This window comes from Chlorocebus sabaeus, chromosome 15 (genome assembly GCF_047675955.1).
Source record: "Chlorocebus sabaeus isolate Y175 chromosome 15, mChlSab1.0.hap1, whole genome shotgun sequence".
In the NCBI taxonomy this organism is placed as follows: Eukaryota; Metazoa; Chordata; class Mammalia; order Primates; family Cercopithecidae; genus Chlorocebus; species Chlorocebus sabaeus.
The window spans coordinates 91,226,906-91,241,114 of NC_132918.1; the positions used below are offsets into that span (position 1 = coordinate 91,226,906).

The window sequence follows — 14,209 nt, forward strand, 5'->3', positions numbered from 1 at the left end:
GCACTCCAGCCTGGGCAAGAGTGAGGCCCTGTCTCAAAATAAATAAATAAATAAGAAATTTAGCTAGGAGCTTCAAATGACAGGACATTTGTATATACAATGGATTTCCTAATCATGGGTCCACTAACTAGCTGGACCATAGTCTTAGTTTCGTATGCCTGACCCTCTAAAATGAGGGATGAGTCCAGGTAGCTCGTTCCAAGGCAGGCAGCAGTCTTTTTTTATTTTTGAGACAGGTTCTCGCTATGCTGCCCAGGCTGGTCTCATCTCAGGCTCATGTGATCCTCCTTCCTCTGCAGTGGCTGGGATTAGACACAACGGCCACCACGCCTGCTCCTAGGCAGGAGTCTTAATGCCTGATGATGGGGGGTTGGGGAAGGAAGGAAAGTATCAGGGTGAATGTTGCAGAGCTGCGTTAAGGACTTAGGCCCTGGAATCAAATGCCTCTGCTCACATCCCACGCTGCAAGACTCTGGGCAACTTAAGCAGCAGCCTGTTTCCATCTGAGTGGCTCTTGCCTATAATCCCAGCATTTTGGGAGGCTGAGGCAGGACGATCACTCGGACCCAAGAGTTTGAGACCACCCCAACTCTACAAAAAAATCCAAAAAGTAATCTGCTTGCTCATGCAGATGTGGTTGTAAGGAGTAAGCGAGATAACACGCAGAGTGCAATGAGCAAGTCCCAGCACAAAATACTCATTTCATAAAATAACGTGTTTATTATTGCCATAGGCCTACAGTCCCCGGTATTCTTAATATATCTTGCCTGAGAAGTATCACACTCATGCCTATTAACCAGCTCATACATTTTTTTAATCAAAGGAATCTGGCAGTTGTAGGGTTGTCTTTTCATTCACATCGTCCCTGGAATTAAGTGTCCTGCTACACCAGTGCAGATTCAGCAGCATCTGTCAAGAGTTTCAGTTCCATCTGCAGAGGAAAGGCTCTCTGGCTTCGGTCCGTGGCTCTCCGCAGGTGCGGTGTCTGGACCCAGCCTATCTTCATCTCTGTTAGGCTTCGGGGTCTTTCTCCACACCGTGTCTTGTCCAATCACACGACTTCAGCGGAGCCTGCGGTCTGGCCTAGGCTCTTCTGCGTGGGATGTCTGCAGGCCAACAATCCGAGTCGGGGTTCGAAGCCGCGCGCAGTGCCCGGAACGACCCCTCCACGTCGAGGCCAGTGTAGAGCCCGGAAGGCAAAGTAAAGGCCTCGGCCCCGCACAGCCCAGGCTTAAATGTTTGCGCCAGGGCCCCTCTGGCTACCTGGTGGTGGCCCCGAACGGCCACGGAGGCCGCGGCGTAGCTCCTGGGTGAAGGTGTCTCTGAATCGCCCAGCGCGGCGGCACAGGGAGCCTGCGGGGCCAGCCGCGAGGTCCTGCAGGCGGCGGGCCGCGTCCTGGCCCCGCAGCTGGGCCTGCAGCAGAGCGAAGGCCGTGAGCTGCGCCGCACGTCGGATAGGCCGCGACTCGGACAGACGTTCCACCAGCTGCGGGCTGTGCAGCAGGGCCGCCAGCAGCCGCCGAAGCACCATCTTCTCCAAGCGCCCGGGAATCCGACCTCGCCGCCCTAGTCTTCCGCCCGGCGGCGCCCGACCCGGACGTCATCTGCGCCCGCGCAGCTTGATGACGACACTGCCGCCCTCGGATTGGGTCCAATGAGATGCGCGCTTCCGCGCGTTTCCGCTTCCGCCACGGCAGACGCCACCTCGTGCCGGGAGTCGCCGCGTCCTCGTCCGCTTCTCTGCGCTATGTCGGGTGGCCTCCTGAAGGCGCTGCGCAGCGACTCCTACGTGGAGCTGAGCCAGTACCGGGACCAGCACTTCCGGGTGAGGGAGGCCGGGCCGCGAGAGGGGAAGGCCCTGGGCCAGAACGCTGAGAAACGGTTTGCTCTTGTCTCATTGTGTCGCCTCCCATTCTGCTGCAATCCCCAAACGCCAAGTGGGGCCCCGGTGCCGGCTGGGGAGGCAGGGAGCGGGTGTTGGGGGGGCGCTTGGACATCACTGAAGCCGCTTGCTCTGGAAGACAGGGCATTTGAGGCTCGCTTTCCTGTTCCCTCCAGCCGCTCCCTGCACCCGAGCCGGTGCCGAGAGGCTTGAGCGCTGATGGTAGTGGCGGCTCCCGTTTCCAGGTGTACCTCGCAGATCGCTGCGTAACAAGGGCGGGGTGCCCTTCTCTCTCCCAGAGTGTGCAGAGGCGCCTTCTTGATGCAGATTCGGGGCTTTTTACGTTGTTTTTTAAATCGGCGAAGCAGTGCCGTTCTCTGGGAGGATGGTCTTACGGAAGCTGTACGCGGTGCGTGGGAGACACAAGTGAAGTCCTCACTCCGCCCTCGGGGAGGCTTCGGAGTGGGGAGGGGGACCCGCCAAGCTGGGCACTTTGAGGGTGTTTGGATGTGAAGATCGGAGAATTGCTGGATTTCAGAAGAGAGAAATTTTTAGTCCGGACTATATCACAGTATGTTTTTTGGAAAAAGGGGAGGCCGCAGATACACAAAGTAGGCTTTTCAGTATCAGCAAAGGTAGGGATGGAATACGGTTGGGGGGTGGCGGCGCGGGACTCATTAACCCAGTTATTTAGTAGACATTTGTTGAGTGCTGTCGCCAAAGCCTTGTGCTAAACCCTGGGGGGAAGGGAAGACAGTTTCTGCACTCTGCGAGCTCATAGTCCCCTGTAGTGTGGATTATCAAAGAATCTAAGGTAGAAGTGAGTTAAAAGAGAGGCTGTGAGAATTCAGAAAAAGGGGGGAAATCCCCTTGTGACTGGGAAATGAAGGGGCGCATATAGCAGAGGTCAGTGTGGAGAACGTGTGAAATGTGTTACTAGAGTAGGGAAAAGGAAACTTTGACGCCAAATTAGGGAAGCTCTTAAATTTATTCAGTCAAGGCCGGGCACGGCGGCTCACGCCTGTAATCCCAGCACTTTGGGAGGCTGAGGCGGGTGGATCACGAGGTTAGGAGTTCGAGACCAGACTGGCCAAGATGGTGAAACCCCATCCCTACTAAAAATACAAAAATTAGCCGGGCGTGGTGGCGGCGCCTGTAGTCCCAGCTACTCGGAAGGCTGAGGCAGGAGAATTGCTTGATCCCAGAAAGTGGAGGTTGCGGTGAGCCAAGATCGCGCCACCGCACTCCAGCCTGGGCAACAGAGCGAGATTCCTACTAAAAAAAAAAAAAAAAATTTATTCGGTCAATTTATTTTCTTTTTTGAGACAGAATCTCGCTCTATTGCCTAGGCTGAAGTGGAGTGGCGCAATCACGGCTTATGCAGCCTCAACCTCCTGAGCCCAACTGATCCTCCCCACCTCAGCCTCCTGAGAAGCTGGGACCACAGGCTCGCGCACTACATCCGGCCAATTTTTTGTAGAGACAGGGTCTCTCTGTGTTGCTCAGGCCGGTCTCGAACTCTGGGACTCAAGCGATCCACCAGCCCGGGCTTCCCAAAGTGCTGGGATTACAGACGTGAACCACTGACCCCGGCCAGTCCAGTGCTTAAGTGCCAGGCATGATTTGCACTTTTTTTGAGACGGAGTCTGGCTCTGTCGCCCAGGCTGGAGTGCAGTAGCGCGATCTCGGCTCACTGCAAGCTCCGCCTCCCGGGTTCACGCCATTCTCCTGGCGAGCTGGGACTACAGGTGCCGCCACCACGCCCGGCTAATATTTTTGTATTTTTTTTTTTTTTTAGTAGAGACGGGGTTTCACCGTGTTAGCCAGGATGGTCTCGATCTCCTGACCTCGTGATCCGCTCGCCTCGGCCTCCCAAAGTGCTGGGATTCCAGGCGGGAGCCGCTGTTCGTGACCCTGATGAGCCATTTTGGATCCAGGGATTTGCCAGGTGTGTTGGATGAAGCCCAGTTATATTCTTATCTCTGGCTTCATCGTGTCATCCCAGTTTGGAAGCCCATTAGGAAAGTGAGCTCTGTTTTGTTGTTAGTGATCACTACATTTTTTTCCTAAATTCAGAAAAAATACATGAGCATGTAAAGCATCAGAGTTGTTGCTTTGAACAGTCTCTATGGGGTTATTAAAAGGGGACTCTTTCTGAAAATCCACGTATTTCTCACTACAGAGTATAAAAGGGCCCTTTGTCATACATGGGTCAAGGTCCAGAGTTTAACCTTGGTTTAAAGGATGCACTGCTGAGAATATGGCGTGTGCAGGGAAAAAAAGCCGCTTGTGTGGCAGTCTGGCGTAGGGTGACTTTGCTATATGCGGTATAACTTTTGAGCCTTGTCTCTACTAAGAGTCTGGACTTTGCATAGTGCTTCACAGGATGTGAACATCTCCCTTTTTTTGAGCAAGGGATTTGTGGTAGGCTGGGATGAGAGAATTTGATTTCCAAATCAGAATTAATGAATGTTTCTACTATACTTAGAAATACTATTTAAGCAAGGCTCTGAAGTTGCTTAACTTTTGTCTCTCTCTGAAATTCTAGGGTGACAATGAAGAACAAGAAAAATTACTGAAGAAAAGCTGTACGTTATATGTTGGAAATCTTTCTTTTTACACAACTGAAGAACAAATCTACGAACTCTTCAGCAAAAGTGGTGACATAAAGAAAATCATTATGGGTCTGGATAAAATGAAGAAAACAGCGTGTGGATTCTGTTTCGTGGAGTATCCTTCCTGTGGATGGAATGTGGCTGCTGAACTGGGGCAGAGCTGAGAGTAGTAGCTCAGAAACCTCCCTGCACTTGCCGCAGCGTTTTCCCTCGTCTCCCTCCTGCGTTCTGTCCAGTGTCACTGCTCTTATCCTGTAAAGCTGACACTAGTTACATTCTCTCCTGAAATCCATGCTTTATGGTGGTTTAAGAAAAAGTTTTTCAAGAATGTTTGCCCTTCATTTAAAAAAAAAAATTCCAAAGAGCACAGTGAAAATATAAAAACCTTGTAGTGTTCTAAAGCCCCAATTCCCTTTGCCAGAGGCAGTTACCAGTTTCTTGAGCATCTTTCAAGAAGTAACCTGTGGGTGTGCAGTAGTGTACTTCATATGCTGTTTTTAAAATCATTTATTTATTTATTTATTGTTCCATTTCAGCACATGTAGGTCTGTTTTTAAAACAGCCGCATAGCCGGGCATGGTGGCTCGTATTTGTAGTGCCAGCTACTCAGGAGGCTGAGGCCGGAGGATCAGTTGAGCCCAAGGGTCCAAGGCCACACTGAGTTGTGACTGTGCTCCTGCCGGGGTGATGGGGCAAGACCCCATCTTTAAAGAAAAAAATGTTTTAATAGCTATATCGTAATTCATTACATAGATGTATATAAGCTGATTGCATAGGTACAAACCAAAACTGTATTTACTTGTGATCATTTTCTTACTTAGAGTCTCTTAAGCATTGAACCTCCTGGATTTATCCTATGTTCTTTTTACTCTATGTTTTGGTCATTCAGTTTAGTATTCTGAGAAATTTTGCAGACCCAATCTAATGTATCTTTTGAGTTTTTTCCTGTGCCCTGAATTACATTTGTTTCAGATGAAATTTTTCCTTAAGTGTCTGGTGATCCCTGGATTTCTGCTCATAATTAAGGAAAAGAATGCTGACTCACTGGACCCAGGCAGGGCATCTCTCCCAGATTGCTGGCTTGCCTTGGGGATACGTGGGTTTCCCAAATGCTACAATGAAAAGAGATTTTATTTTGGCCTGCTAACATCAAAGACACTAGTTCCTCCAGATAGTTTATTCAGAACACCATTGTCTTATTTTTATTTGTCTGGGATTAAATGTCCTCCCCTTTAATTAAAGGGAGCTCTCTCTGATGAAGTAGGTTTGGGGACTGCTACCCTGGTGATACCTTGAGTCTTTCCTTTAATGAAACGCAGCGCAGTTCCACATGCACTGTGACCCTCTCTTTATTAAGGTGCCCTGGGATATATGGCACCTAACTTGAATATATAGCACTTGTTTCTTGGATAAGAAGTATACAGTGGTCCAAACCTGCACTGAATTATCTCATATTTTGCAAACCAAAATACGGAGATGATGGGACTAAAAATTATCAACAGGAATGTCCAACAAATCTGATCAGTGCAGCCATGGAGACGTGTCATGTTTGACTCTCTGTGCTTCCAAACCATGGCAGACAGGCCTGTGCAAGCTGAACTGCTGTCTCTGAACTACATCTGATTAGATTAGCTCTTGTACTTTTTAACAATGCAGCTTCATTTACATGTTGTTCCCCTATTTCCAGAAATGTTTGGAAAAATGGTAGTGTTCCTTAATACTTAAGATATTACTCACGTGCAGATGCCGAAAATGCCATGCGGTACATAAATGGAACACGTCTGGATGACCGAATCATTCGCACAGACTGGGACGCAGGCTTTAAGGAGGGCAGGCAGTACGGCCGTGGGCGATCTGGGGGCCAGGTATGCGAGAAGGGTCTCTGGGCTCAGCCCATTGCCTGGGATTCCAGTCACAATGACAGGTGTTTTGGCAATTTGTATTTACTCTTTTGTAAATAACTTTGTGTCTATAACCTTGGCTTGAAGTGGATCTGAAAACCACCCAACGGTTTGGGTGAATTTTTTAAACCCTGAAATAGTAAGTCCTGTACGTTTCTAATAAGCAACCATTCTTGAACTTCTGCTAGGGGCTAGATTCCACCTGCAGGAACATCTAGAATGAAAGCAGAATGCACTGAAATGAGTTGAAGTGCATATGTCCTGCTTGAAATGTTCACATTATGGCATCTGAACAGGTTTCACTGTTTGTCTAACGTGTTTGTGGGAGGCATATATGTTAACCATTCTCTTCCATACTGTAACTCTCTAACGTGTTTATGGGAGGCATATATGTTACACCATTCTCTTCCATACTGTAACTCTGGATTCTTTCCGTTAAAGGTTCGGGATGAGTATCGGCAGGACTATGACGCTGGAAGAGGAGGCTATGGAAAACTGGCCCAGAACCAGTGAGTGATGAGAACTCTTGTCAGTGACTAGCACTCGTTTGGCCTGTTGAATTGATTGAAAAACATCACCAAAAGTCTGCAAACGAGCCCATTTTTACCAAGCTTTGATCAGTGTCTTTACTGAACTGGAAGCCTCTGAAAGTTATTAAAGGACAGAATCCAAAAGAATGCCTTTAATTATTGTCTGAGAATCTTGGCCATGTGTCAGATGATCAGATTTATTTTGTTACCCGGTCAGAAATTGTGTTCTTTGACAACAGATTGGATCTGTAATGTTGGTTAGTCTTTAGCCCAAACCACTACACTTTTAGAAAGACAGAAACATTTAAAAATTTGTTTTTACTATATTGAGTCTTAAGTAGGTTCATGATCTACATGGGGCCTGGGATTTTTTTTTTTATTTTAAGTTTGCATGAGATAGCCTAATAAATGGAGGTGGGGCCAGGCATGGTGGCTCACACCTGTAATCCCAACACTTTGGGAGGCTGAGGAGGAAGGACAGCTTGAAGCCAGGAGTTTGAGACTAGACTGGGCAACATAGCAAGACCCCTTCTCTACAAAGCAAAACAAAAAACAACAAATGGAGTTGTGCTATGTTGTATTGCTTTGCACAAAATTAGGAACAGGTGTTTGACAGCTGAATTTGTTTTCTATGAATTCCAACCTCTAAAGGCAAGCTTAGAGGCCAAGGACCTTCCTATATAGTTGGTGCAAAAGCAATCTCCACAGGACAGTACTGCTTCCATGCTTCACACATCAGGAAATGACCCCCAAGCTTGAGTATTTACTAACACGTTTTTCAAAAGATGTGTTACACCTAAAGCTAAAAAAAGGGCAAGGGTTTGCCATAGAGGGAACCTGTAAATAATTTCAGGGGTAGGGGAGATGTTGCCAGTAAGAAATGGGGTAAAATATCGAGACAGTGAAAACACTGCCTTGACATGAGTATCACCGAGTTTATTCTTTTCATTTTCAGTGATGTTGGGAACGGACTGGGTTTAAAAAGGGAGCTTGAAGATGGAATGTTTAACAGTCACAGAAGGTTCCTGCAGGAGATTCCTGTTTTAGCCGTTTCTCATTTTTTTCCTCAAATTGTACTTCTGAGGCTCAAGCCTTCACAGTGAGCTCATGGTTCTACAGAGAAGGGGAGTCTAGGGAATTTCTTTGGTATTTGTAAGGCAAGAGGTGATTTCTCTCTAATATATGTGAGTTATTCTCATTTAAAACTGTTAAGTCTAGTATAATTTTCCCTGATAGGAAAAATGAATTTTTTTCACTTAGCAACAAAGTACCTTCTAACTTCCAACAGTCTGTGAAAGTTGGGGCTGAAGTACCTTAGTGCAAATGTCTTTCATGTTAAACTAAGTGTAGAAATCTGAATTTTTAAAAGAGCTATATAACTAGTTGTAAGTGCTTAGGAAGAAATTTTGCAAACATTTAATGATACACTGTTCATTTTTAAAATTCCTTCACACTGTAATGTAATGTATTTGATATTCTTTTGTAGTAAAACGTAACTCAGATTTCTACAGGAGACTGGTTTTATTTGGAGTGTCTTCTGTAATAGGTCTCAATAAAGCTGGATGAACGCATTGCTGTTGCCGCCGTTTCCTGCCCTGTGAAGAGGGTTGTGTTCCGGAACTCCTGTACTCTGGATACACATGGATGAGTTCTGGGGGATTCTAGGAACAATGCGGACAATCTGCGTGTGCATTCTGATTGACAGCTGGAAATAACTATGGCTGCATGTGAAGAGAGCACAGATGTGCTTGTGAAAGTGATAAAATAGGCACCAAGCAACCTCTGCCGATGGAAGAATAGGTTAGTTTTCCAGAAAACATGCTCTGGATGATTGCAAGGGAAGGGAAAGTGGGGGTGAATTAAGAGGAGCTTGTGTTTCTTGGGCTTGAGAACACTAAATGTGAGTCTCCTGCATTCTTTCCTATTTCTCATGGAGAACATCTGACTTGTGTCTCACTTTCACCAGAGAAAGTGAAAATTCAGTCGCACAGTCAGATGAGGGAATCACTATTAATACATGGGAGTGAAGTATGAGAATTAAACATGCAGTTTCTCAGTCAAGCTAAGATGCAAATACAGAACATCTCCATTGTAGAAACTTCGGGTGATGGTGCTGCTGCTCAGAGGGTAAGCTGGTTAGAGCCTGCACTGCTCACTGTTCCTAGATGACCTCTGTCATGACTGGAATGTCACGAGAAAAAAATACTCCTCACCAGACAGTACATATTACTCAACACAAGTGAACACAAGTTTATAAAGGCATTTAGTTTATTTTTCAAAAAAATACTTTGCTAGAAGGGTTGAGTACTGTAATTTTACATGATCATAATCTCTAAATAAATTCTTTTTCTGACCCAACAGGTACCAGTTAAGTGAACAGCTTGTCTAGGTCTGCTTTTGTAACACCCAAATACAATTAGCACTTCTCTGATGTATTCCCCGGGCCGTCTTAATTATCTATAGGCCAGGCCTAGCACATAACAAAGTATATGCTTTGTAACTGCTGATTAATTCAGTTTCTCAACTAGGCAGAGCAGGTAATCAGTATATCGAATTCACACTACTAATACACTGTCTTGCCTGAAGAGTCTGACCTGCCCAGAACCCCCAGTTACGTCTAGCCCAGGGAAGCAGTAAACTGCAATGCAGAGAAAAGGGGCAGCTAAGATGAGGCTAGTGCTGGCTGAGTCCCAGTTAGGTCTGTTACTGTTCTGTTCCAACTATAAATCCAGAATGACTGTGTTACTCAGATTCAGTGCTATGTAGAAAATAGAATGCAAAGCCAAAAACATAATTTGGGGATGATTGACAGCACCTTCTTTTCCCTTTCTTAAGAGGCTAAATGAAAGTTGATTAGGATTGAGAGAACGTAACCAAAAGTTGAATCAAATCTATATTCACTGCTATAGATTCAATAAAAGGAAAGACCACTGTAAAGAAGCAACTACAACCTGGTAAGTTTGCTGAGGAGAGGACTAGGCCACTTGTTGAAGGCTCATCAAAAGTAGCACTTCACTTAGCACAAGGCCTGCACTCAACCTCAAAAGCATAAGGTCTAGGCCGGGCATGGTGGCTTATGCCTGTAATCCCAGCACTTTGTGAGGCAGAGGCTGGTGGATCACCTGAGGTCAGGAGTTCGAGACCAGCCTGACCAATATGGCAAAACTCCATCTCTGCTAAAAATACAAAAAGTAGCCGAGTCTCTAATAAAAACACAGAAATTACAGGACACACCTGTAGTCCCAGCTATTGGGGAGGCTGAGGCAGAAGAATCGCTTGAATCTTGGAGGCAGAGGTTGCAGTAAGCTGAGATCACATCACTGTGCTCCAGCCTGGGCAACAGAGCAAGACTCCATCTCAAAAATTTAAAAAAAGCATAAGGTCTGCCCACCTCACGGGCACCCAAACAGTTCAGTGCCAAACTAGTACCAGTGAAGCCACGCCTGCCTCTTTTCACCAACAGTCCAGAGTATATTTCAAAAATATCTTTATTAACCAAGGAAGCAATTACTGCAAACATCAGGACAAAGGACATTCTAATCTAGGACTTGAGTTATAGAGGTTTACACCTAATTACAAGAAGAGAGGGAAAGCAAGTTTCATCGATGACAAATATTTTAAAATGACTTTTAAAATACTCAACATTGGCCAGGCGCGGTGGCTCACGCCTGTAATCCAGCACTTTGGGAGGCCCAGGTGGGCAGATCACTTGAAGTCAGGAATTCAAGACTGGCCTGACCAACATGGCGAAACCCTGTCTCTACTAAAAATACAAAAATTGGTGGGGTGCGGTGGCGTACACCTGTAATCCCAGCTACTTGGGAGGCTGAGGCAGCAGAATTGCTTGAACCTGGGCGGTGGAGGTTGCAGTGAGCTGAGATCGCGCCATTGCACTCCGGCCTGAGGGACAGCGAGACCCTGACTCAAAAAAAAAAAAAAAAAAAAAAAAAAACAACGTTTAGTCTAAGCCACACTGGGCAGCACGCCTCAAGGCGCCCTATGAAGCATTAGACTGGAAGTGAAAGAGTCACTGGGCTTGGGCAGCTCACACTCTGGGCACTGGTTTTCTCACAGGAACAATTCTGTGTCTCCTGCCTGCCAGGTTCTGTCAGAGGAACTGAAACACCTCCTCACTCTGAAGTGCGAGACATTCTGAACTGACGGCCCAGTGACTGGCTGGCTGGCTACTTTGGTATACTGCACCCCCACGAAAAAAAAAAAAAAATTAGAGGCAAATGTCTGGTATATGTTTTGAAAAATCTCATGTTTGCATAATTATGTTTGAAAAACTCATGAAGAGATCTTCCTTACCCTAAACTGTCATTTTTCCTAACGCTGACAGAACCCCACCTATAGCAGCATAAAGTGCCTCTACTCTCAGTCTTTTTAACGACTTGAAACACAGTAAGAAACACTGACCTGGTTTGACATTAAGGATTTTGAGTCTGGAGGACTCAGGAGAGGAAAGTGCTGGGGCTGCTTCCCAGTGTCACCACTGGTGTTTGGGAACCCTGCATGTAAACACGGCCGGACTCAACCCTCAACTGCTGGCAGTCAGCCTTCTCTCAGCCATACCTTAGGGCCAAGTGAAACTAAACATTTTAGCTTTTTCAACACTACAAACCTACGCAGGCATAAATTCGAGAATCTTCTGCTATTTACTTGGTGTTTTTCTATTCAAACTTCTGAGTTTGAAAAAACGACGTTGGTTGTTTTTCCTCCCGATTCTGAAAGGATCACTGGGTAGGTTTAACATACATCTTTCCAGTATGTCACGAAAGGCTGGATTAAAGATGTAAGATGCGTGATGTTAATCCTAACGCAGCTAAGTGTATGGACAAGGGCCTCTTGGGCCTTTCTTCAGAAGATGAGGTTCAATGGAAGGAGAAAAACAACCGTGCTAGTGTCATCAGCACTGGCCACACAGAAGCCACATGTGCCCTGCATGCTACTGAGGTCACTAAAGGGACTGGAGAAAGAACCTGACACGGTTGCTGTGCTCCCATGGGGCTAAGTTGTCTCTATTACCCTCCCTCTTCTCTCCAGCCACCTGCAAAACATCTAAAGTCAGTCGGCCTTCAGTTTTGAATGTTTAAATTTCAGATACCCTTGAAATAGAAATGCATTTGGTAAACCTTAACTTCTTCCAATTGGGAGGCAACACAGGGAAATGACAACTTAAAAATTACTCCGAGAACAGCTGCATTCTCATTTGTCTGACCACTAGTCTGATGGATGTTAAGATTTTTTTAACAGGTCGAAAACAGAAAAATTCAGGGAATTTCAGCAAAAGCCTTTATGAGATGTACGCCATGTATTATAATTCTTGAAACCACAATTGAAATCTGTCATTGTTACTGGCCTCCAAGGTTGCTGTCTTTTTCTCACACTTACTCTTCCCAAAGCAGCCACTGTGCTTACAAGTGTGCTTCCAGAAACAGAAGACACCAGTCAGTTTACAACCACTTTCATCTCACCCTTCTAAAGGAATGGACCGCACTCTCTAAGACTCACTTGGAGAGGGAAGTTGGTGAAAGGTGCCACTGGTAAAGTAAAACAGGACTGGATTTGTCAAAACCACCCCCAGCTACCCTTAATGCCCCAGGGAACACTTACTATTCTCAGCGTATGCTGTATCAAAAACATCTTGCATTTTAGGTTCTGGGAGTAAATCTGAAACCTGTATTCAGTTCACGTCTAACTAAGTTTCAAAAGCTGCACCAAATCTACTAAGCTTTTTTTTTTAATACTCTTCACTGCATGCTCTGTCTATATGCATGCGTTTGAATAATAAATATTAAATATGGGGGACGCACAGAACCATAAAATTAAAATGAAACCAAACTGAACATTAAACAATAGTACATGGTAGCTGGAGAAATGAATAAGGGCAAAAAATAAATTTGAGGTAACAATAGTGGCCCAACACCACTGATCTGAAATATCTGTAAAAATTCAACTAAGTGGAGATTCAAGTAACAAACCATCTGCTCCAACTTGGTCAGACTTCCCAGGGTCCCTGCGGAGTTTCAGTCCATGAGCCGGCACTCACACAGCTCCTTGTAAATCCTCTTCCGCACTCGGGGCATGTCTTCTTGTGAGAACTGGAAAGGCTGCTCTAAGGCGAGGCACTTGCAGTACTGCAAAGGTCCAGAAACACTTCAGTGGCACTTGGAGTTGTGTACCAGCCCGTTCTATTTTACTAAATGCAGACCTAATAGTGTCTAAGGCAGAAGTCCCCAACCTTTTTGGCACCAGGGACTGGTTTCGTGTAAGGCAATTTTTCCACAGACTTGGGGGAGAGGGGGTTGGTTTCAGGATGAATTATCAGGTGATCCCTCGCGTCTGCAGTTCCCAACGGTTCACGCTCCCATGAGAACCTAATGTGGACGGTTGGGGACCCCGATCTAAGGCAGCATTTTCATGTCTGTTTCAACTGTTGTAAAAACACACTGTTTTAAGCATTTACCCAAATTATAGTCAACCGACCAAGCTAGCGTATGGCTTGGGATCTCCTCTCCCTCCTGACCCAGTATTGTTGAAAAGCAGCAACTGATGAAAAGGCCTAAATTCCTCCCAAAGTGCAACCTGCTGCGAGTGCAGCTAGACCTATCATGGCCCTTAAGTGGGAACGAGAATTTGTTTATAAAACCCCAAACATGCATGAGGTACACAAATGAACCTGTTTTCCAAGATCTTTGCAAATCTCTAAATTCATGCATCATATTCTGTAATTTCCTTCACAAATATAATGTATAACTGAATTTTTCCCATAGCGCTTTTTGACCTCTAAGGAGATGACAGCAGTTTTTCAATGTGGCCCTTATTTAAAATCTAATCACTCTGTGTCAGACCTGCAGATTGCTTGCCAATGGCTTTTCTAAAAATTCTGCAAATGCCAAAGGTTATGATACGGACAAATTCAAGTCAGTCTCCAATGTGGCTTACTGATAACCTCCAATGAGGCATGGATGATACCTACAGTTCACTCTTGATCCCTGGAAGGTGGTTCTTCCTAATGATAACATCTGAGAATGCAGAAACTACTGCTCCTCAGCAACAAAGGGGAGGTAAGTACTCTGTGGCTCGTACCTAGCATCATATACACACACAGGAACGGCCCTCTCTCCCCTCTCAACCCCACAAACTCAGTTCACACAGTGTAAACTCTGAAAAGCATTCTTTCTTTACCTGGAGCACAAAGACTCCACAGTCACTGTCATTTTTCTGTTGTGGAATACACTGAGGGGAAAAACAAGACAGTCATTAAAATAAGATCAA

At 45.7% G+C, this 14,209-nt stretch overlaps 3 protein-coding genes across 14 annotated transcripts in view; 1 reads left to right on the top strand and 2 right to left on the bottom strand.

The window, feature by feature from the left end:
* Positions 1–696: 696 nt before the first annotated feature.
* NCBP2AS2 (NCBP2 antisense 2 (head to head)) lies at positions 697–1,612 on the bottom strand. Its single transcript, XM_008009639.3, has one exon. It carries the CDS (start codon positions 1,529–1,531, stop codon positions 1,232–1,234), a length of 300 nt encoding a protein of 99 aa, XP_008007830.1. The 5' UTR covers positions 1,532–1,612; the 3' UTR covers positions 697–1,231.
* Positions 1,613–1,632: 20 nt separating this feature from the next.
* On the top strand, positions 1,633–10,890 carry NCBP2 (nuclear cap binding protein subunit 2). Of its 10 annotated transcripts, XM_038003115.2 has the most exons (6): positions 1,766–1,825; positions 3,681–3,830; positions 4,431–4,612; positions 6,224–6,362; positions 6,840–6,907; positions 7,884–8,441. In XM_038003115.2, exons 3-6 carry the CDS (start codon positions 4,563–4,565, stop codon positions 8,029–8,031), a joined length of 405 nt encoding a protein of 134 aa, XP_037859043.1. In that variant the 5' UTR covers positions 1,766–1,825; positions 3,681–3,830; positions 4,431–4,562; the 3' UTR covers positions 8,032–8,441. The 10 variants fall into 10 exon arrangements, with proteins under 10 accessions (XP_008007825.3, XP_008007827.2, XP_008007826.2 ...); XM_008009634.3 differs by lacking the exon at positions 3,681–3,830 and having other exon boundaries at positions 1,633–1,825; XM_008009635.3 differs by lacking the exons at positions 3,681–3,830; positions 7,884–8,441 and adding an exon at positions 8,475–10,890 and having other exon boundaries at positions 1,672–1,825.
* The window catches only part of SENP5 (SUMO specific peptidase 5), a 68,267-nt gene continuing 63,232 nt past the window's right edge, over positions 9,175–14,209 (bottom strand). For all 3 annotated transcript variants that reach the window (XM_073023776.1, XM_008009645.3, XM_008009641.3), the window contains 2 exons: positions 14,120–14,170; positions 9,175–13,068 (listed from right to left, as the gene is read on the bottom strand). In XM_073023776.1, coding sequence (XP_072879877.1) covers positions 12,958–13,068; positions 14,120–14,170 — 162 coding nt within the window. In that variant the 3' untranslated portion in view covers positions 9,175–12,957. The remainder of the gene's footprint in view (positions 13,069–14,119; positions 14,171–14,209) is intronic.

Excerpts from the sequence above, each read along its gene's own strand:
- NCBP2AS2 (XM_008009639.3), bottom strand. The coding sequence starts at position 1,531 with ATGGTGCTTCGGCGGCTGCTGGCGGCCCTGCTGCACAGCCCGCAGCTG.
- NCBP2 (XM_008009634.3), top strand. The coding sequence starts at position 1,655 with ATGAGATGCGCGCTTCCGCGCGTTTCCGCTTCCGCCACGGCAGACGCC. Across the intron at positions 1,826-4,430 it reads ACCGGGACCAGCACTTCCGG|GGTGACAATGAAGAACAAGA; the intron begins GTGAGGGAGGCC and ends CTGAAATTCTAG. Across the intron at positions 6,363-6,839 it reads GTGGGCGATCTGGGGGCCAG|GTTCGGGATGAGTATCGGCA; the intron begins GTATGCGAGAAG and ends TTTCCGTTAAAG.